The following is a 24,688-nucleotide window of genomic DNA, read 5'->3' on the forward strand; positions in this document are numbered from 1 at the left end:
GAAGTCTTTCCCAGACAAACAAAAGTTGAGGGATTTCATTACCACTAGACCTATTTACAAGAAATGTTAAAAGGACCTCTTATACCTGAAACAAGAAGGCAAAAGTACACAAAACTTTGAGTAAGGTGACAAATAGTATAAGAAAATTAGAACTCTATGTCAGAATAGATTATAGATTGTTAAACAATTATAGCATAAAGGTTAAAGGGGAAAAAGTATTAAAAGTAACTATAGCTACTTCAATTTGGTAATGAACTCACAACGTAAAAAAGGACAATTTGTGACAATAAAAACATGAAAGGGAAGAGGAATAGGACAAAATCTGTATGGCAAATGAAGACAAGATGCTATCAGCAGAAAAAGAAACTATAGTCCTAAAAAGGACTATTTTATCTATGAGATGTTTTATACAAATCTCATGGTAACCACAAAAAAAATTTGGAACAGAGACATGAAACATGAAAAAGAGGAAACAGAAAAACATCATGGAAAACTACCAAACCAAAATGACAGACAGAAACGCAAGGAAAAAGAAACAATGGAGATAAAGAGGAACCAGAAAACAAAAGATAAAATGGCAGGACTAAGTCCTCATCTGTCAATACTCACCTTAAATGCAAATGGATTGAATTCACTAATTAAAGGACAAAGAGTGGCTGGCTGGATTAAAAATCAAGACCCAACTCTATGCTGCCTCCAGGAGACTCAGCTCAGCTCTAAAGACAAATAGGCTCAAAGTGAAGGGATGGAAGATGATACTCCAAGCAAATGGCAGCCAAAAGAAAGTGGATATAATTAATACTCATATCAGGCAAAATAGACTTCAAGAAAAAAGGTAAGAAGAGATAAAGATGGACATTATATAATGATAAGGAGGACAATCCATCAAGAAGATATAACATTTATTAATATATATGAACCTAACATAGAAGCACCAAAATATATGAAGCAATTATTAATAGACCTATAAGGAGAAATTGACAGTAGCACAATAATAGTTGGGGACTTTAACATCCCACTACATCAATGGATAGATTATCCAGAGAGAAATTCAACAAGAAAATATCAATCTGAAATCATATGGACTTAATAGATTTACACAGAAGACCCCATTCAAAAGCAGTAGAATACACATTCTACTCAAGTGCACATAGAACCTTCTCAAGGATAGACTAGATGTTGGGATACAAAACAACTCTCAGTAAATTTAAGAAGACTGAAATCACATCAAACGTCTTTTCCCTACACGACAGTATGAAACTAGAAATCAGTTACAAGAAGAAATCTGGAAAAATCACAAATATTTGGAGACTGAACAACATGCTACTGAAAAACTATTGGGTCAATGAAGAAATCAAAGGAGAAATTTTAAAAATATATGAAGACAAATTAAAATATGACATACCAAAATCTATGGGATGCAGCAAAAGCAGTACTAAAAGAAAAGTGTGTGGCAGTACAAGCCTACCTCAAGAAACATGAAAAATCTCAAGCTAACCTTACACCTAAAGGAGCTAGAAAAGAACAAATGAAGGCCAAAGAAGGAAATAATAAAAATCAGAGTGCAATTAAATGAAATAGAGACTAAAAAGATATCAGAAAACATCAATGAAACTAAGAGCTTACTCTTTGAAAAGCTAAAAAATAGAGAAGGCTCAGACAAAATCAGAAATGAAAGAGAAATTACAACAGAAACCACAGAAATACAAAAGATTATAAGAGAATACTATGAACAGCTATACAACAACAAATTAGACAACCAAAAAAAATAAATCCTTTGAATCATACAACAAAGACTGAATCATGAAGAAATAGAAAATCTGAATAGACTGATCTCTAGCAAGGAGATTGAAACAGTAATAAAAAACCTCCCAAAAAACAAAAGTCTAGGACAGGATGGCTTCTCTGGTGAATTCTACCAAACATTCAAAGGACATTTAATACCAATCCTCAAACTATTCCAAAAAATCGAAGAGGAGGCAATGCTTCCTAACTCATTTTACAAGGCCATTATGCTGATACCAAAACCAGACAAGGGCAACACAAAAAAGAAAATTACAGGCCAATATCACTGATGAATATAGATGCAAACATTCTCAACAAAATATTAGCAAACTAAATACAATAATACATTTAAATGACCATGCACCATGATCAAGTGAGATATATTCCAGTTATGCAAGGATGGTTCAACATTTGCAAGTCAATCAGCGTGATACACCACATTAATAAAATGAAGGATAAAAATCATATGATCATCTCAATAGATGTAGAAAAAGCATTTGACAAGATTCAATGTCCACTTACGATAAAAACCCTCAATAAATTGTGTACAGAGGGAACATACCTCAACAAAATAAAGGCCATTTATGACAAGCCCACAGCTAATACCATACTCAATGGTGAAAAACTGAAAGCTTTCTCTCTAAGATCAGGAACAAGACAAGGATACCCACTCTCATCATTTTTTTAAAAAATAAATTTATTTATTTATTTTTGGCTGCTTTGGGTCTTCGTTGCTGTGCCCGGGCTTTCTCCACTTGTGGCGAGTGGGGGCTACTCTTCATTGCAGTGCATGGGCTTCTCATTGCGGTGGCTTCTCTTGTTGCGGAGCACGGGCTCTAGGCACGCAGGCTTCAGTAGTTGTGGCACACGTGGGCTCAGTAGTTGTGGCTCACGAGCTGTAGAATGCAGGCTCAGTAGTTGTGGTGCACAGGTTTAGTTGCTCCACGGCATGTGGGATCTTCCCAGACCAGGGCTCGAACCTGCGTCCCCTGCATTGGCAGGCAGACTCCCAGCATTGGCAGGCGGACTCCCAACCACTGAGCCACCAGGGAAGTCCCCATTCTCATCATTTTTATTCAACATAGCATTGGGAGTCCTAGCCAGAGCATTTATACAAGAAAGAGAAATAAAAAGCATCCAAATTGGAAAGGAAGAAATAAAACTGTCACTATTTGCAGATGACATGATTTTATATATAGAAAACCCTAAAGATTCCACTAAAAAACTATTAGAGATAATAAATGAATACACTAAAGTTGCATGGTATAAAATCAGTATACAAAAATCAGTTCCATTTCTATATGCTAAGAATGAACTATCAGAAAGAGAAATTAAGAAAACAATCACATTTACAATTGCAACAAAAAGAATGATATACATAGCAATAATTTTTTTAAATTTTATTTTGCTATACAGTAGGTCCTTGTTGGTTATCCATATTCATAGGAATAAATTTAACCAAGGAGGTGAAAACCCTGTACACTGAAAACTATAAGACATTGTTGAAAGAAACTGAAAAAGACACAAAGAGGGCTTCCCTGGTGGCGCAGTGGTTGAGAGTCCGCCTGCTGATGCAGGGGACACGGGTTCGTGCTCCGGTCTGGGAAGATCCCACATGCCGCGGAGCAGCTGGGCCCGTGAGCCATGGCCACTGAGCCTGCGCGTCCAGAGCCTGTGCTCCGCAACAGGAGAGGCCATGGCAGTTAGAGGCCCATGTACCACAAAAAAAAAAAAAAAAAAAAAAGACAAAAAAAAATGGAACCATATTTTGAGCTTATTGAATTGAAGAACAATTTTTAAATGTTCATATTACCTAAAACAATCTACAGATTCAATGCAATCCCTTTCAAAATCCCAATGACATTTTTCACAGAAATAGAACAAAAAATTCTAAAATTTATATGGAACCACCAAAAAAAAAAAAACCCCTCAAACAGCAAAGGCAATCCTGAGAAAAAAGAACAAAGCTGAGGTATCACACTCCCTGATTTCAAATTATACTACAAAGCTAGAATAATCAAAACAGCATGGTAGGGACCTCCATGGTGGCACAGTGGTTAAGAATCTGCCTGCCAATACAGGGGACACAGGTTTGAGCCCTGGTCCGGGAAGATCCCATGTGCTGCAGAGCAACTAAGCCCATGCGCCACAACTACTGAGCCCGCATGCCACAATTACTGAAGCCCATGTGCCTAGAGCCTGTGCTCTGCAACAAGAGAAGCCACTGCAATGAGAAGCCTGCACACTGCAACAAAGAGCAGCTGCTGCTGGCCACAACTAGAGAAAGTCCATGCAGAGCAACAAAGACCCAATGCAACCAAAAATAAATAAATAAATTTAAAAACAAACAAACAAAAAACCCAGCATGGTATTGGCAGAAAATCAGACATACAGATCAATGGAACAGAACTGGGAGCCCAGAAAAAAACCCAAACATATATGAACAACTAATTTATGACAAAGGAGTCAAGAACATACAATGGGGGAACAGAAAGTATCTTCAATAAGTGGTGTTGGGAAAACTGCACAGTCACATGAAAAAGAATGAAACTAGACCACCATCTTACACCATACACAAAAATTAACTCAAAATGGATTAACAACTTGAATGTAAGACCTGAAATCATAAAACTCCTGGAAGGCAATATGCTCTTTAACATTGGTCTTAGTAATATCTTTTTGGATATGTTTTCTTAGGCAAGGGAAACAAACTCAAAAATAAACAAATGGGTAGGAATTCCCTGGTGGTCCAGTGGTTAGCACTCCATGCTTTCACTGCCAAGGACCCAGGTTCAATCCCTTGTCAGGGAACTAAGATCCCACAAGCAGCGTGGCGCGGCCAAAAAATAATAATAATAGAATAAACAAATGGGACAACATCAAGCTAAAAACATCTGCCTAGCAAAGGAAACCATCAACAAAACAAAGACAGCCTACTGAATGGGAGAAGACTTTTGCAAATCATATATCTGATAATGGGTTAATACTCAAAATATATAAAGAACACACGCAACTCAACAAAAACAAAAAAACCTGATTGAAAACTGGGCGGAGGCTATGAATAGACGTTTTCCAAAGAAGACATACAGATGGCCGACAGGCAAATGAAAATAAGTTCAACATCACTGATTATTAGGGAAATACAAATCAAAACCACAATGAGATATCACCTCACACCTGTCAGAATGGCTATTATCAAAAAGACAAGCAATAACAAGTGTTGGAGAGGATGTGGAGCAAAGGGAACCCCATACACTGTTGGTGGGAATGTAAATTGGTGCAGCCACTTTGGAAAATAGTATAGAGATTCCTCAAAAAATTAAGAACAGATCTGCTGTACGATTCAGGTATTCCACTTCTGGGTATTCAAAGAAAACAAAAACACTAATTTGAAAAGATATACGTACCTCTATGTTCATTGCAGCATATTTACAGTAGCCAAGATATGGAAACAACCTATGTTCTTATCGACGGATGAATGGATAAAGATGTGGTATATATATACCATTCAGCCATAAAGGTGATATCTTGCCATCTGCGACAACATGGATGGACCTTGAGGGTATTATGCTAAGTGAAATAAGTCAGATGGAGAAAGACAACTATTGTATGATTTCACTCATGTGGATTATAAAAAATAAATAAATAAATGAACAAACAAAACAAGGGGACTTCCCTGGCAGTCTAGAGGTTAAGACTCCACCCTTCCACTGTAAGTTGTGAGGGTTCAATCCCTGGTCCAGGAACTAAGATCCCACATGCCACATGGCATGGCCAAACAAACCCAAACAAACAAACAAAAAACCTCAAAAAACCCCACATAGACACAGAGAACAGATTGGTGGTTACTAGTTGGGAAGGGGGTTGAGTGGGAGGGTCAAATAAGTAGATGGGGTCAACTGTATGGTGATGGATAGAAACTAGATTTTTGGTGGAAGGCACACTGTTGTGTATTCAGAAGTAAAATTATAATGTTGTACACATGAAACTTACCTCAATTAAAAAAAATAAAATAAATATGCCATTTCCCAATCAAACTGAAAAATGAAAGTTACGTCAATTTGAAGCGGAAAAAAACGTTTTCCTTATATTGAGACCAGAACTCATTTTACTTGTTAAATGAAACCTTCAGTTGGGGAAAAATTGATAGAGTTTTAAAGGTAAATAACACCAAAGAATCTGGAAACTACTAAAATTATGGTGGAAGAGAACATTCAGAGAGACGAGTAAGCATTTGCTTAGAAAGGAAAAAAATCTCTTTTATAGCTGAGTCAAAGATGTTGTTATTGCAGGGGAGAAATACCTTTCAAAAAGAGAAAGACAAGCAAAGAAAAGAGAATAAAGATGCAACAGAATCATATTAAGAGGTACAGACTAGAAGTTCCTTTTGCAATAGATTGTAACAAACAGTGCCAGGGAATTAAAAAAGAACTCAGGAAGAAATTAGAAAACTATTGACCAAATCTGTGATCTCTGACTACAGCTGCCAACTGGGTTGCAATACATATGGGTTGCAAGTGTGGTTTGTGTTCATGAAAAAACCTTCAGAAGGGGCCTGAGAAAATAGCAGTTAATGAGCAGTCATGTAGCATTTATAATAATTATTATTTTCTTTCTTTTTAAAATTTATTTATTTTTGGCTGCGTTGGGTCTTCGTTGCTGTGCGCAGGCTTTCTCCAGTTGTGGAGAGTGGGGGCTACTTTTCATTGTGGTGCACGTGCTTCTCATTGTGGTGGCTTCTCTTGTGGAGCACGGGCTCTAGGCGCACGGGCTTCAGTAGTTGTGGCACGCGGGCTCAGTAGTTGTGGCTCATGGGCTCTAGAGCACAGGCTCAGTAGTTGTGGTGCACGGGCTTAGTTGCTCCGTGGCATGTGGGATCTTCCCTGACCGGGGATCAGACCCATGTCCCCTGCATTGGCAGACGGATTCTTAACCACTGCACCACCAGGAAAGCCCCCAATACTTTTATTTCTAATGATAATATTTACATGTGCCTTTGTCACGCTTACTCTGTGCTTGACCCTGTCTTAAGCACTTCTAGTGTTTTAACTCACTTAATCCTCACAACATCCCTAAAAAGCAGGCATTATTATCCTTGTTTTACAGTTAAGGAAAAAAAAGCACAGGAAAGTTAAGTTCACACAGTTAGTCAGTAAAGAGCCAATTCACATCCAGGAGTCCCTGCTCTAGAGTTCATGCACCTAACCACTGTTACACTGCCTCTACGGACAAAACATCCCCTCCAGCTGTGGTTCACAAAGGACAGTCCTTTCAGGAAGTCCAGGAGGTCAAAACTATTTTCAAAATAATACTAAGATATTTTTTCTTCCTTTTTCATTCTCATGCTTTTATGAGTACACAGAGGAAATTTCCAGAGGCTACAGGAAGTGTGATGACATCATCACTCTAGATAATAGAACATGTGTTTGTATAGTCTTGTGTTTTCTGGAATTTTCTAAGGCAAGCTGTTTGGGATCCTGAAACCAAAAATTTTGAGAACCATTGCCCTAAGGTAAAGTGTTCTCTGGTTTCTGAAGGAATAATCAAGACTGATTGCCATAATTTATTTATTCATTCATTCATTCATTCACTATTGAGCACTACATTCCAGGTATTGTGCCAGGTGTGGGGATTACAGTGGTGGACAAGAGTGGCATGGTCCCTTGACTCATGGAGTTTGGTGAGATGGTCCTAAAACATTAGGGTGCATGGGAATTACTTGGTAAATTAATTAAAAGTACAAATTTAAATGCTGCTTCATTTTTTAGGGGATGGGACTCAGGAATTTTTATTAAAAAAAAAAAACAGCTGTTAAGTCAATTCTGAAGCAAAATATCCACTAACTACACATTGGAAAACACTGGTCTAGTGGTTGTTTGGCTTGAAGAGAAAATGTGGGGAAATGAAAGTGATCTCCATATATAAAGACCTGTGTGACTCCAGAGAGCGGACTAGTAAGCAAAGCTAATCTGGAGGCAGATTTCCATCTAGTATTAGTTAGGAATGGTCTTCCACGTGAGGCAGAGAATTCCCAATTAACTTCAAGTTTTGAGTCAGCTAGAGGGCTATACCATAGACATCATCATAAAAATTCTTACATTGGGTGTGAAATTTTTCTATATGACCTGTAAGCATGAGGGAATTTTATAAGAACCAAAAGGAAGGGCTGATAAAAGTCACAACTAATTTAATGCACTATTTTTTTTATATTTTTATATTTTTTATTTTTTTGCGGTACGCGGGCCTCTCACTGCTGTGGCCTCTCCTGCTGCGGAGCACAGGCTCCAGACGCGCAGGCCCAGCGGCCATGGCCCATGGGCCCAGCTGCTCCGTGGCATGTGGGATCCTCCCGGACCAGGTCATGAACCCGCGTCCCCTGCATCGGCAGGCGGACTTCCAACCACTGCGCCACCAGGGAAGCCCTTAATGCACTATTTTAACCACTAATTTTCTCCAAAAAAACTATGTCAACTCAGATGATAATACAAATTCCAAAGTGACCACTTAGGCTACGACAGACTACAAGGGCTGGCTAAAGTTCAAGAACTTTGAAAATGAGAGGATGAGGACTTTGGGAATGAGGAAAAAGTGGAAGCAGCTTCCCAGACCTTCCCTTGTTCCTCATGGGGCTGCGCCCAAGTTCAGTGTAGCAGTAAGGGCCTTACCTCTGCAGTAAGAACCGAGAACAGCATTCTTCCATCTTGGGAGAGGAGTTCTGTCAGGCCTCATCATCCCAGCTAACACCTGAGTTCCAGGTTCATAGATCCTTTCTGTGCCAAAGAAATATAATCTAACTAAGGAACCCATATGAAGCATTTTATGTAACTTAGCTACTTGCAAGTTTCATCTCTTGCTGGCAGTTAGGCCTACTAGAGATTTCAGTACAGCAAACCTAGCCATGGCCTATATACTGTACGTGACCTACCTGCACGTGCATTAACCCTTGGAAGCAAACACTATTATCCACATTTTAGAGATGAACTAGAATTAAGTTTATGACTCATTTCATATTTTACTGAGAAAATAGGAAAATCTAACTAAAAACTACTTTGTCTTCTTCACCAAGCTACCGAACAACCTGGGCCTATACCTGTCTGCCTTCTTTCCTGTTACAATGGATGAACTATTCTCACTACCATCTAAGGCCAATCCCCTCATTTGTGAACAAGACTCCAATCCCTTGTCCTTACTCCTGGGCTCTGCTCTTCTAGTTATACCCTCTCTCCTGCACCATCAATTTCTTCCTCTATAGCCTACAGATATGTTACAGTATCTCCCATCTTTGGAGAAAAAAAAAATTTGTTTCTACCATGACACTGCCTATTTTCTCTGCACTCCTATGTAAATGTCAGTGTGAATTACGTTTAGTCACATATAACACAAAATCCAGAATAGAGTAGTATATATAAGGCAGGGTTTGTTTTCTTTTATATAAAGGAAGCTCAGAGGTAGATATTATGGGTTCATATTGTCCCTAGGGACCCAAGCTCCCCTGTCTTCCTGCTCTGCCATCCTTAGCATAAAACTTCCAGCCTCAATATTACCTCATGACACAATATGGCTACTGTACTCCAGACATTTTATCTATGTTCCAGGCAACTAGAAGTAGAAAATTGGAGGAGGGAAAAAAGAAGTAAATCCTAGGCTTTCCTCTGCACCACTGTACTGAAAATGCTTTTGCCAAGTTCACCAGTTACTTCCATATTTTCAAATTTCATATTAAATTTTCTGTTCTCATCTTATTGAACTCTCAGCAACATGGGACATACTAACCCCTCCTTAGTTTTGAAACAGTGCTTTCATCTGGCATCAGAGACTCCACATTCTCCTGGTTTCTTTGTACTTCATTGGCTGCTTCTTAATTTCCTTTACTGGATCCTCCTTCTCTTCCCAGTCTCTAAAGATCAGTTGCCTCAGTCTTCATTTCTTGGTCCTCTTCTTTATATACTCTGTTTCCCTAATGATCTCATTCAGTCCCATGACTTTAAATACTCTCTATATGCTGCTGATCCCATCAGTTTATTATCTCCAGACATGACTCTGTCCTGAATCCTAGACTCATATATTATCTCCTTTTGGATGCCTAATAGGGATCTCAAGTATAACATGACCAGAACAGGACTTCTAATTCCTACCTTTAAAAAACAATCTTCTCTCCTCCCTCAGTCTTTCCCATTTCAATTAATGGCACTACCATTCACACAATTGTGCTGGACAAAAACCTCAGAGTCATCCCTGATTACTTTATTTTCCTCCTCTTCCTCATCCAATCCTTTAGAAAGTCTGGTCTACTTAATGTCCAAAATATATCTCCAATCCAATAACCTCTTATGCCGCCAACATTCTTGCCCACACCATCATTGCCTCTCATCTGGTTTATTTATTTATTTATTTTTCATCTGGTTTATTATAATAACCTCTAACCCTTTCCCTTCCTCCAGGCTTGTTTCCACTGATGGTCAGGATTAATAGTTACAAAAAACAGAAACTAACCACTGATTTAAGCAGAAAAAGAAATAACTTGAAGGAATACAGGCAGGGAATTTGGAGGTAAACTGGTGTGCAGCATTGGTAGGGTGGATAAGAGAACACAGCAGATAAAATCATGACATGCCATGCATGGAAACAACCCCCATGGATACCATCCCCAGTGGTTTAGGATGCTGCCACTAGTTTTACCATGAAGGGGCAGGCAGTGACTGTCTGTCTCAAAGCAATTCTGCAGAAGGAAAGAGCAGAACTTTAAGAAGCTTTTCTTCACCTTCCTTCTCACTGCTACCCTCCACCATAGTGTAGCCCCCAGTCTCTCTTTCTCTCCTCGATACCCATCTTCTTCCCCCACTTCCCACACACTCTAATTCAAGACAGACTTTTTAGTTTCCCTAAGGGTTTCTCACAGAGGTAGTGGTTATGGTGGTTCATTCCTGGATTCTATGCTTCACTCTTACTTTACATTTTCTCCACGGTTGATTTTAGAGGAAAAAGCCAGTGACCTGAGCTTATTTGCCAGTTGCTGGTGTTTTCTGGTTCTTTACAAGTTCCTGTAGTTATTGGAGGAGGTTATTGCAGTTATTGAAAGGAGGGGTTGGCCCAGAGTTTTTTGTTTTGTTTTGTTTTGTTTTTGTGGTACGTGGACCTCTCACTGTTGTGGCCTCTCCCATTGCGGAGCACAGGCTCCGGACGCGCAGGCTCAGCGGCCATGGCTCACGGGCCCAGCCGCTCCGCGGCATGTGGGATCTTCCCGGACCGGGGCACGAACCCGTGTCCCCTGCATCGGCAGGCGGACTCACCACCAATGCGCCACCAGGGAAGCCCCCAGAGATATTTTTAACCCCCAAATTGTACAACTTAAAGGAGGCTGATTTAGTGTCATCGATGCAATAATCCCTGGGAAAGGATCTGGAATACATTGTGGATTCACGTTCATCTTAATTAACTCAACGAATACTTGGGTGGTTATTGTAAGCTAGGTGTGGTGCTATGTACTAGAGGAAAAAACAAAAAAAGGAATTGTCCCTGCCGTCTAGTGGAGGAGGAGAGGAATTATCTATTATAATTATAATAATATTGTAAATAAAGATAATTGCATACCTTAATAGAGCCATGCACAAGGTCATTAAGTATATAGGATCCTTGGCAAAGTGCTGTTTCATGGAAAGTTAACATGCGAGCCGAGAACTTGAAGAATGTGTAGGAGTTTTCAAAGAAAGCGAACAGAAGGAAAATGTTACAAGCAAAGAAAAAGTACAGTATAAGGCAAAGAAAAAAGGCTTGAGAAAGCATGGGAAAATACAAAATAGATCAGTATTTCTAGAATATAAACTGTGAATGAAAATAGGTGCTGTAATTCATCACTGAAAGGTGTGTAAATTGGTTCAGCTCTTCAGGAAGGCCATTTAGCAATAACTTAAAATATTAAATGCATATACTATTTGGTCAGGAATATGTATCCTCCAGCATTGTTTGTAATAGCAAAAGATTTGAAACCACCTAAATATCCATGAAAGAGGGAATTGGTTAAATAAATGATAGGATATCCAAACAATGGAAGAGTATGCAGTTATAAAAAAGAACGAAGCAGATCTGTAGGTACTAATATGAACTAGTTTTCAAGACATACATTGTTAAATGAAAAAATCTGGGTGCTGAGCACTGTGAATACAACATTATAATTTTTGATTGTCTCTTGGAGGGGGCGGGGTGACTTCACACAGGTGCATAGAATATCTGGATGAGTTCACAAGGAATAGGTAACAGGAGCTGCCCCCTGAAGATAGGGACGGGGGATCTGGATGGGAGGCAGTGACTGACAGGTTCTAAAATGGTCCCAAATTATCTCTGCCTCCTAACACTCATGCCCATGTGTAATCCGTTCCCCTGCGAGTGTGGACAGGATCTGCAACTTGTTTCTAGACAATAGAATACAACAAAAGCGATGGATGTCACTTCTGTGATTTTGTTAAATAGGACTGTAATTTCCATCTTGCTAGCAGACTCTACTGAACCTCACACTTGCTGGATTTTGTGAAGTAAACAGCCGTTCAGAGAGGTCATATGCCAAGGAACGGAGGATACCTCTGGCTGGTAACCCACAAGCACAAGGAACAAATCCTGCAACAGTGACGTTAGCTTGGTATCCTTTCCCAGATGAGCCTCAGATGAGCCACACCCAGGACTCAGGTGAGCCATGCTCATATTCCTGACACACAGAAAATGATATAATAAATGTGTGTTGTTTTAAGCTTCTGAGTTCACGGTAATTCATTAACACAGTGTTAGATAACTAACACAGAATCTGACTTATTTTTCTTGTAATACATTTTTAATGCTTTTAATTATGTGCCTGTAAAACCTACTTAAACAGACTTATTTTTCTTGTAATACATTTTTTAAAACATCTTTACTGGAGTATAATTGCTTTACAATGGTGTGTTAGTTTCTGCTTTATAACAAAGTGAATCAGCTATACATATACATATATCCCCATGTCTCTTCCCTCTTGTGTCTCCCTCCCTCCCACGCTCCCTATCCCACCCCTCTAGGTGGTCACAAAGCACTGAGCTGATCTCCCTGTGCTATGCGGCTGCTTCCCACTAGCTATCTCTTTTACATTTGGTAGTATATATAGGTCCATGCCACTCTCTCACTCTGTTCCAGCTTACCCTTCCCCCTCCCCATGTCCTCAAGTCCGTTCTCTAGTAGGTCTGCGTATTTATTCCCGTCCTGACCCTAGGTTCTTCATAACCATTTCTTCTTTTTTTTTTTTTAGATTCCATATTTATGTGTTAGCATTGAGCTGATCCCCTGTGCTATGCGGCTGCTTCCCACTAGCCATCTCTTTTACATTTGGTAGTATATATAGGTCCATGCCACTCTCTCACTCTGTTCCAGCTTACCCTTCCCCCTCCCCATGTCCTCAAGTCCGTTCTCTAGTAGGTCTGCGTATTTATTCCCGTCCTGACCCTAGGTTCTTCATAACCATTTCTTCTTTTTTTTTTTTTAGATTCCATATTTATGTGTTAGCATACAGTATTTGTTTTTCTCTTTCTGACTTACTTCACTCTGTATGACAGAGTCTAGGTCCATCCACCTCACTACAGATAACTCAATTTCGTTTCTTTTTATGGCTGAGTAATATTCCATTGTAGATATGTGCCACATCTTCTTTACCCATTCATCTGTTGATGGACACTTAGGTTGCTTCCATGTCCTGGCAATTGTAAATAGTGTTGCAATGAACATTGTGGTACATGACTCTTTTTGAATTATGGTTCTCTCAGGGTATATGCCCAGTAGTGGGGTTGCTGGGTCATATGGTAGTTCTATTTTTAGTTTTTTAAGGAACTTCCATACTGTTCTCCATAGTGGTTTTATCAATTTACATTCCCACCAACAGTGCAAGAGTGTTCCCTTTTCTCCACACCCTCTCCAGCATTTATTGTTTGTAGATTTTTTGATGATGGCCATTCTGACTGGTGTGAGGTGATACCTCATTGTAGTTTTGATTTGCATTTCTCTAATGATTAATGATGTTGAGCATTCTTTCATGTGTTTGTTGATAATCTGTATATCTTCTTTGGGAAAATGTCTATTTAGCTCTTCTGCCCATTTTTGGATTGGATTTTTTTTTTTTTTGATATTGAGCTGCTTGTAACTTTTGGAGATTAATCCTTTGTCAGTTGCTTCATTTGAAAATATTTTCTCCTATTCTGAGGGTTGTCTTTTTGTCTTGTTTATGGTTTCCTTTGCTGTGCAAAAGCTTTTAAGTTTCATTAGGTCCCATTTGTTTATTTTTGTGTTTATTTCCATTTCTCTAGGAGGTGGATCAAAAAGGATCTTGCTGTGATTTATGTGAATATAGAGTGTTCTGCCTATGTTTTCCTCTAAGAGTTTGATAGTGTCTGGCCTTACACTTAGGTCTTTAATCCATTTTGAGTTTATTTTTGTGTATGGTGTTAGGTAGTGTTCTAATTTCATTCTTTTACATGTAGCTGTCCAGTTTTCCCAGCACCACTTATTGAAGAGGCTGTCTTTTCTCCATTGTATGTTCTTGCCTCCTTTGTAGTAAATTAGGTGACCATATGTGTGTGGGTTTATATCTGGGCATTCTATCCTGTAACACTGATCTATATTTCTGTTTTTGTGCCACTACCAGACTGTCTTGATTACTGTAGCTTTGTAGTATGGTCTGAAGTCAGGGAGCCTGATTCCTCCAGCTCCATTTTTCTTTCTCAAGATTGCTTTGGCTATTCGGGGTCTTTTATGTTTCCATACAAATTGTGAAATATTTTGTTCTAATTCTGTGAAAAATGCCAGTGGTAGTTTGATAGGGATTGCATTGAATTTGCAGAGATTGCTTTAGGTAGTATAGTCATTTTCACAATGTTGATTCTTCCAATCCAAGAACATGGTATATCTCTCCATCTGTTTGTATCATCTTTAATTTTTTTCATCAGTGTCTTATAGTTTTCTGCATACAGGTCTTTTGTATCCTTAGGTAGGTTTATTCCTAGGTATTTTATTCTTTTTGTTGCAGTGGTAAATGGGAGTGTTTCCTTAATTTCTCTTTCAGATTTTTCATCATTAGTGTATCAGAATGCAAGAGATTTCTGTGCATTAATTTTGTAACCTGCTACTTTACCAAATTCATTGATTAGCTCTAGTAGTTTTCTGGTAGAGTCTTTAGGATTCTCTATGTATAGTATCATGTCATCTGCAAACAGTGACAGATTTACTTCTTCTTTTCCAATTTGGATTTCTTTTATTTCTTTTTCTTCTCTGATTGCTGTGGCTAAAACTTCCAATACAATGTTGAATAACAGTGGTGAGAGTGGGCAACCTTGTCTTGTTCCTGATCTTAGTGGAAATGCTTTCAGTTTTTCACCATTGAGGACGATGTTGGCTGTGGGTTTGTCATATATGGCCTTTATTATGTTGAGGTTAGTTCCCTCTATGCCTACTTTCTGGAGGGTTTTTATCATAAATAGGTGTTGAATTTTGTCAAAAGCTTTTTCTGCATCTATTGAGATGATCATATGGTTTTTCTCCTTCAGTTTGTTAATATGGTGTATCACATTGATTGATTTGTGTATATTGAAGAATCCTTGCATTCCTGGGATAAACCCCACTTGATCATGGTGTATGATCCTTTTAATGTGCTGTTGGATTCTGTTTGCTAGTATTTTGTTGAGGATTTTTGCATCTATGTTCATCAGTGGTATGCATGTGTCTTTTTGAACTACAGTTTTCTCTGGGTAAATGCCAAGTAGTGGGATTGCTGGGTAATATAGTTATTCTATTTTTAGGTTTTTAAGGAACCTCCATACTGTTCTCCATAGTGGCTGTATCAATTTACATTCCCACCAACATTTCAAGAGGGTTCCCTTTTCTCCACACCAAGCAGGTTTTGTCCATTCCAAGCAGGTTTGGCCAGTAAGACAGGTACCATCTTCCCCCAGATCCCAGCCAATGGCTATCCTTTCTCACTGGGAGGGACATGCCGCCAGCATTTCTCATCTCTCCAAATTCCATGTTGCAGAGGTTAAATTTGAGACAAGCGTGCCAAGATATCAAAGTCTCCCTTCTTACACCTGGTTCCCACTCATTGAGTAGAGGCTCTACCTGAGGCATGGCAGGCTGAGAATACTGGGACCCCAATTAGCCTCACCAAGTGTGTTCATGGGGTAGTGTTATGGTGGAGTTCCACAGCAACAGAGGCAAGCCAAGAAGACCAGAGATTACTGCTCTACCCTGTGGCCTGCTAATAAAGCAGGGGAATCATTCCAAGAAAAGCAGGGTACTATCTCCACCCGAGTCCTGAAGCAGTGGCTGAGATTTTTCTCAGTGGCAGGGATGGTTCTTAAGGGCTGTGGCACTCTCCCCAAGTGAACTGACTTTAATTGAAAAAAGAGCATGGTGGCAATATATGGCAGGTCCACAGCTAACATCATACTCAATGGTGAAATGTTGAAAACTTTTCCTCTTAGGTCAGGAACAAGACAAGGGTGTGCCCACTCTTACCACTCCTATTCAACATAGTACTGGAAGTCCTAGCCAGAGCAATCAAGCAAGAGAAAGAAATAAAAAGTATCAGAACTAGAAAGTAAGAAGTAAAATTGTCCCTATTTGCAGATGACACGATTTTATATATAGAAAATCCTAAGGACTCCACAAAAAAAAAAAAAACTGTTAGATCTAATCAATAAATTCAGTAAAGGTGTAGGATGCAAAATTTTTTTTTTTTTAATTTATTTTTTTTTAATTTATTTTTGGCTGCTTTGGGTCTTTGTTGCTGCACACGGGCTTTCTCTAGTTGTGGCAAGCGGGGGCTGCTCTTCGTTGCGGTGTGTGGGCTTCTCATTGCGGTGGCTTCTCTTGTTGCGGAGCACAGGCTCTAGGCGCACGGGCTCTGGTAGTTGCGGTACACGGGCTCAGTAGTTGTGGCACACAGGCTTAGTTGCTCTGCAGCATGTGGGATCTTCCCAGACCAGGGCTTGAACCTGTGTCCCCTGCATTGACAGGCGGATTCTTAACCACTGCGCCACCAGGGAAACCCAGGATGCAAAATTAACATGCAAAAATAAGTAGCATTTCCATACATTAACAATGAATTATGTGAAAAAGAAATAAAGTGATCCCATTCACAGTAGCATCAAAAATAATGTGAGGAATTTCAAGGCTGAGGGTCAAAAACAATGGAGATTTAAATTGTAAGCCATTAAGAGGTGGCTGGAAGCTCCATGAAAGGAACAAAGTAAACTGTAGGCCAGCTAGTTTACCAGAATCACGGAAAGAGACAGCTATAAAGAGTCCTCAGAGCAAACCCAAAGACTGGCCTCAAAACCACCTGTAGGAAGAGGCCTGAATTTATTTGACTGGAAGAATTTATGCCCTAGGGCATTCTCAAAAACAATAAAGCAATCAGCCACCAATTAGTGAAGCCTACGAGCTGGGTATGATATAGAGGCAGATAGCTGAATAGAGAGATCAGGGAAACAGTCAAAAAGAGCCCTGCTAAAAACACCCAAGATGATTAACCATATTCTTAAGCCTGCACTCTTCAGGGTGTGACATCAGAGGCTATATGCTGTGGAGGAAATAGACATCCTCAAAATAATCCAGCCAAATCACTAAACAAACAGCAACAAGCCTTGGATGGGGAGGATGACATTAGTATCCAGAGTTGCTTTATCATCTCAAACATCCAGTTTTCAACAACAACAACAACAAAATTGTGAGAAATGTAAAGAAAAGGAAATTGTGACTCATACGTGGGGGGCCGAGGGTGGGATTGGGGAGGGGGAGGCAACAGAAACTGCCTATGAGCAGGCCCAGATAATGGGCTTAGCAACCAAAGACTTAGCAGCAGCTATTATAGATATATTCAAAGAACCAAAGAAAGTCATGATTAAAGAAGTAAAGGATTATATGATGACAATTTCTCATCAAGTAGAGGATATAAATAGATAGAAATTACAAAAAAGAACCAAATGGAAATTCTGAAGTTGAAAAGTAAAATAACCAAACTGAAAAATTTACTAGAGAAGCCCAATGGTATCTTTAAATTAGCAGAAGAATCAGTGATTTGAAGACGGATTGATAGAGATTTTGTAATCCAAAGAACAGAGAGAAAAGAAATGAAGAAAAATAAACAGAGACTCAGAAAATGTGAGGCATACTTAAGGGCACCAGCATATGCATACTTGGAGTACAAACAGAAGAGGAGTGAGAGAATGGAGAAGAAAAAATATACAAAGAAATAATGGATTAAACATTCTCGAATTTGATGAAAATACTAATCTACACACCCAAGAAACTTAATGAATTCCAACTAGGATAAATGTAAAGAGATTCAAAAACAGACACATCATAATAAACATGTTGAAAGATAAAGACAAAAAGAAAATATAGAAAATGGGGGGAGGAGGAATATGTGCTCACAAGATACAGATTTATTGTAAAGATAAAGCAATTAAGACAGTGTGGTATCAGTGCAGAGAAATACAAATAGACCAATAAAACAGAATAGAGAACCAAGAAAAGGACTCATGCATATGTGTAATTTGATTTAGACAGAACTGGCATTGCAGATCCATGAGGTATTGAGTGCCTATGCAAGAAATGGTCTGGGACAATTGGGTATCGATTTTGAAAAAAGAGAAATTTAATCCCAACCTAACAGCAAAACAAATGTGAAGGCAAAACTTTTAAAAACATTTAGAAGAAAACATAGAGAATATCTTTATGATTTTACATTTGGGAAAGTTCTTGAGATACACATTAAAAAAATTCAAACCAGAAAAGAAAGGTATTGCTAAATCTGCTCATATTAAAATTAAGATCTTCTGTTAATCAACACATCATAAAGAAAGTAAAAATAAATAACATATTTAGAAGACGTAACTAGGTGAAGATACTTGCCACACATTTAACCAACAAAAGATTAGTTTTCAGCATACAAAAAACTAAAAAAAAAAAAGATGTAACTTATGAATAAGCACCCCCTAGTGATAGGCACAGAGTAAAGGGACAAAGTAGGTGATTAAATAGTTAATCCCACTAGGGAATTGTAAATAAAGAAAAAGTATGGGAGATCTTTGTAAGTTAATGATCACTCAAGAAAGCAGGTTTGCTTAACCACAAAATCAAGCAGACTTGCTTAGCAACAAAACCGTGCAACAGAAGCATGAGACATGCCCCCAAATTATAAAACAATGGTGGCATGAGACCCACATCCTGCCCAGTGAGCTCGGTAAGTTAATGACTCCTAGGACATGCTCTCTGCACACATAGAAAACAATAATTTACGGAAAGGTGACATTTCAAAGTGAAAGATCCTTACTGTACTGAGACCTGAAATAATTTTTGCATAATGCCATGACAGTCCTGGCTTGACCATGTAGGGACAGGAAATCTCCCCTGCCCAACCTAGAGGAGGAGATGATGATGGAAGCATGACATCTACTCAAGAATGTGGAAGAAGGTGGTATTTTCCCCCTCCCCACTTTTCCTTTGATTATAAAAATGTAACCCACTAAGTACTCAGGGCAGCGCAATGCTCACCTGTCTGCTTGTAAGCCTCACAAGCGTCCTATTCTAATAAATCACTTCTTATCTATCACTTTGCTTTGAATTCTTTCTGTGCGGAGACATAAAGGACCAGAGCCCTCCGAAATGCCACCTAGTGCTTTCACTAGAAGATAAACAAGAATAGTTCTTAGTGAATCAGTAATATTGTCTCTTTAGCTGGATTGTGAGTGATTGCATTTTATTTTATTTTATTATTATTATTTTTTTGCAGTACGCGGGCCTCTCACTGTTGTGGCCTCTCCCATTGTGGAGCACAGGCTCCGGATGCGCAGGCTCAGTGGCCATGGCTCATGGGCCCAGCCGCTCCGCGGCATGTGGGATCTTCCTGGACCAGGGCACGAACCCATGTCCCCTGCATCGTCAGGCGGACTCTCAACCACTGTGCCACCAGGGAAGCCCTGTATTTTATTTTTAATCAGTGTATGGTAGACAGACATGAATATGTTTAAAATATTCTTTTGTGGATTTTCAGTATTTAATAATGATAACATGACAAAAACAAACAAAATAAATGAAAAGAAAACAGAAAGAAGGAATTAATAAAGAAAAACCTGACATTAATAAAATGGGAAGCTGATACATTGTAGAAATAAGAAGAAAAACCAGAAAACAGAATGTTTTAAAAGGTTGATAAAATCTTCTGTTAAGCATTATTAAGGAAAATAAAAAACAAATATATGAAGAATGTATAAGGCAATATAACCACAGAAACACACAAAAGAAATAAAAGTAGCTAATACAGACTTAGGAAAGGTTTACTATGTGTCAGACAATGTTTTAGATATTACGTCATTTAAATTCCACAAGTGGGGCTTCCCTGGTGGCGCAGTGGTTGAGAGTCCGCCTGCCGATGCAGGGGACACGGGTTCGTGCCCCGGTCCAGAAAGATCCCACATGCCGTGGAGTGGCTGGGCCCGTGAGCCATGGCCGCTGGGCCTGCGCGTCCGGAGCCTCTGCTCCGCAACGGGAGAGGCCACGGCAGTGAGAGGTCCGCGGACCGAAAAAAAAAAAAAAAAAATTCCACAAGTATAAGTATTATGTCATTTAATTTTCACAACATACATGAGATAGCTTTTATTGTTACTTCTATTTCCCAAATGAGAAAAACTTAGCAGGGAGAGGTAAAAGAACTTCCCTAAGTTTACATTGCTAGTGAGTGACAGATCTGGGATTGGAATCTAGGCAGTATACGTGTTTAATCCTTCCTCAACATTGTCTTCCTTGAAATGTTTATCTCATAGACTATTCGAGTCCAGAAGATCCTTACAGACCACTTAATCCATTTCCCTCATTTTGTGGTAGAGTATCTTTTTTTGGATTGTCCTAAAAAATGGAACAAACTCTCTGGAGAGACTTAGAAGAGTAAGTGCAGATGTTACTGACCTAAAGAACAAATACAAAAATTATAAGAGAATGTTATGTGCAACTCATGGCAATAAATTTGAAAACATAGAAGAAGGAAACAATTTTTGAGCAAAATACAAATGATGAAACTGACTTAATAAGCAGGGAAAAAACCTAAAATGAAACCAATAATCATATAAGAAATTAGGAGAGTAATTAAAGATCTACCTTTTAAAAACACATCAGTCTCAGATGGTTTTATAGCAGAGCATATATCATTTTTAAAGAACAGATATTCCTATCTTATTTAAATTATTCCACACTATAGGAAAAGAAGAACTTAAAATACATTTTATAAGACTAGCTTACACTTAATATTAAAACATAATAAAGATAATATGAAAAGATAATAGATCAACTTTATCTTTGAATACAGATGCAAATAGTCTAAATAAAATCTTTGCAAGTCAAATCCAACAGTCTATTAAAAGAAAATCATTTCATGACTAAGTAGGACTCCAGGAAACAGTAATAGTTTAACCTTAGAAAATCTGTCTTCAATTCACCATGGGAACAAAATAAAGGAGGAAGATCACATGATTATATCGAGTGATATAAGGCATTGTCAGCAGCCGTTTCTAATAATAACAGCTAATGTTTAAGTGCTTGCTATGTGCCAGGCATCAGTTCTAAGTGCTTTGTTTGCATTAACGTACTTAATTTTCCTAACAACTGTATTGCTACAATCATTATTATTGCTATTTTACAAAAGAGAAAACTTGAACTCAGAGAGGTTAAATAATGTCCCACATACAGGAAATGATGGAGCCAGGATTTGAAGAAAGGTTGTGTTTCTCTAGAGCCCACATCCTTATCAGCTAGACTACACTGCCACTAAGAAAATCTCTAATTAGCACTAAAATAAAGTCACTATACTTAAATATGATCAACATTCATTATTGAAGGCTAACAGTAAACTCTACAATAAAAGGTGAAATTTCCATTAAAATTCAGGCACAAGTTCAGTGTCAGGATCTTTGTGTGGGTGTGTCAATATATATAGCACCATTCTTTCCCTTGTGATTCTGAACAATGTAGAAAAAGCATAAGATGTAATCAGGGAGAAAAATATCAGTCATATTACCATTAAAGGCTAGATTAGAGTTCATGAATTGCATCTGTGGGAAATGGACTTTGGAAACTAAACTCCAGAGTTAGGCAGACCTTGCTGACCCAGTCATGGAAGCACCGGCCAGAGGCAGGTCCCCCCTTGCCTGATTTATTTTCCTCAAGTGTGTCAATGAGCACAGAGAGCCCAGGAATATTATGTTTGATTGAGCTCCCTCTATGTGATTCTTCTTATTTAAAAAGATTTAATTTGATTCAATCACAACTTATAAACTACCAAGAACCAAGCAGGGACAACAAACCTTTGTGAATGGCAGAACATGTACTCCTCTCTCTCACTTTGTGAGAACTTAGGGGCTGATAGAAAGGAAAAGATGGGGCGTGTGGCATGCAGGATCTTAGTTCCCCGACCAGGGACCAAACCTGTTCCCCCTGCAGTGGAAGTGCAGAGTCTTAATTGCTGGACCACCAGGGAAGTCCACAAATGCCTATCTTGTGCTGAATGATTTACCTGCAATATCTAATTGAATGCTTAGTTTAAAACTCACACCAATTAAAAGATGAGATATCTGTGGCTCAGAAAAGCTTAGTAACCTGCTCAAGTTTATCCAGTTTGGAAGTGACTAAGTAGCTATTTGGCCAGGAAAAAAAGTCAGTAAAGACAATAGAACATCATCTGAGCTTTTGAAATTTTTGTTACAGTATCATTCAAATAATTAGTCAATCAAAAAAAATTTAAGTCAAGGAGTCAGCCTTTACAAAGAAGAGATTGTAAAGAATGGGGAGGATTTCCCCAAGAAGTGAAGGTCTTCAAGCTAGTCAAGGGAAGAATTTCACTATGAAGAATATAAATGTCAGTTTGTAATAATAAACTAAAATATTCACAAACATGGAAATATGAATGAAGCATCTGAACAAAGGCATGACTGAATATTGCCAGTGGGTCCAATTATGCAACAAGCTGACACTCCTTGCTTCTTTTTAGTCTCTATGACACCATCAGTTCTTTCTGTGGCAGGTAGATGCGGAAGCACCTACAGACCAGAGAGTGCCCCCTATAAATAGGGGTGAGCATGGGATTGTACTCAGGTTGGCACCACATAAAGTACCCTCAGTTTTCTAAAGATATATGGTGATGAACTGAGAAGATCATTCCATTATTTTCCTTCCCCAAACCTTTCTTAAAGCTTCTTTCACATCCTTGTTTCTCAGAGAGTAGATAAGGGGGTTCAGCATTGGGATCACCACTGTGTAGATCACAGCAACCATGCGGTCTTGGGTCAGGGAGTGGCTGGACCTGGGGCAGTTACATACATGAAAAGTGTTGTGCCATAGAAGAGGCACACAGCAACGAAGTGGGAAGCACAGGTGGAAACGGCCTTGAACCTGCCCTGGGCTGAGTTCCTTCTCAGGATGGTGATGAGAATGAAGAGGTAGGAGACCAAGATGGTGAGGGTACAGCTCAAAAGGTTGAAGCCAGCAAAAATGAAGAGCAGGATTTCACACAGCGAAGTGTCCACATGTGACGGAGACAGGATGGGCAGTCCATCACAGAAGAAGTGAGTGACCACGTGAGCACCACAGAATTTCAGACTAAAGATACAGCTCATGTGGATTAGAGAACTGAGGAATCCTGCACTGTAGGAGCCCACAATCAGAGAGGCACAGACCTCAGGAGACATGGCAATTGAGTAGAGCCGGGGGTTACAAATAGCCGCATAGCAGTTGTAGGCCATGGCAGCAACGAGAGAGCACACACTGGTGGCAAAATCCGCATAGAAAAACATCTGAGCCATGCAGCTGGGATAAGAGATCACCTTCCTCTTGGCTAAGAAGTTCACCAGGGTCTGGGGGACAGCTGTGGAGGAGTAGCAGAAATCCAAGAAGGAGAGGCTCTTCAGAAGGGAGTACACGGGTGTGTGCAAGGTGGCACTCAACGTGGATCGTAATGAACATGATCAGATTCCCCAGCAGCATGATAGTGTACATGCCCAGGAACACCATAAAGAGCAGCTTCTGGAGCCAGGGGTCACTGGTGAGGCCCAAGAGCTCAAACTCAGTCCCTCGGCTCAGGTTTGCCCTTTCCATATTTCTCCACTGCTCTGCGATGTAGAAAGAGAGGACCACCAGAAATGAGGTGAAACACCCAGGGGCTCTCACTGGTTTAGTTCTGCCCTAAGGACAGCATTCTGAAGATTGTTGATAGAACTTTGTCATAAAGAAGTTCACTACTTGGCTGGTTGGTTAGTTAGGAAGCATGACTTGAGCAGCAACGGAAAATATAAAAGAAATATACACAGTTTGCTCTCTTAGGGATCTTAAAAAATTCTAAATAATGAAACAGTTACTTACCAAGTATTTATTGACCGTCTGCCATATGCTTAGCTCCATGTCCTTCCTGTCAGGAATTCAAGAGTGTCTGACCTCAGGAAGTTTATATTCTAGAGACAGTATATTTTGTGTTTAGGTACACAGGCTCTGGCGTCAGACTGCCAAGGTTCCAAGCCGGGACCTCACTACTAACTAGCTGTGTAAACTTGGGAATATTTCTTAACCTCTCTGATTTTCAGTTTTCGGTAAAATAGGGATAATAGCACTAATCTCAAAAGCTTGTTGTAGGGCTTCCCTGGTGGCGCAGTGGTTGAGAGTCCGCCTGCCGATGCAGGGGACACGGGTTCGTGCCCCGGTCTGGGAGGATCCCACATGCCGCGGAGCGAATGGGCCCGTGAGCCATGGCTGCTGAGCCTGCGCGTCTGGAGCCTGTGCCCCACAACAGGAGAGGCCACAACAGTGAGAGGCCCGCGTACCGCAAAAAAAAAAAAAAAAAAAAAAAAAAGCTTGT

At 39.4% G+C, this 24,688-nt stretch overlaps 1 protein-coding gene across 1 annotated transcript; it reads right to left on the reverse strand.

Annotated features, from left to right (window-relative positions):
* Positions 1-22,995: 22,995 nt before the first annotated feature.
* Positions 22,996-24,015, reverse strand: LOC103075691 (olfactory receptor 5AU1). Its single transcript, XM_082930855.1, is given in 3 exon segments — positions 22,996-23,148; positions 23,151-23,780; positions 23,782-24,015. Coding segments are annotated over 3 exon segments (936 nt in total). The 5' UTR covers positions 23,935-24,015.
* Positions 24,016-24,688: the final 673 nt, after the last annotated feature.

The sequence above is a fragment of the Lipotes vexillifer genome, unplaced genomic scaffold, assembly GCF_000442215.2.
Source record: "Lipotes vexillifer unplaced genomic scaffold, Lipotes_vexillifer_v1.1 scaffold1093, whole genome shotgun sequence".
NCBI lineage: Eukaryota > Metazoa > Chordata > Mammalia > Artiodactyla > Lipotidae > Lipotes > Lipotes vexillifer.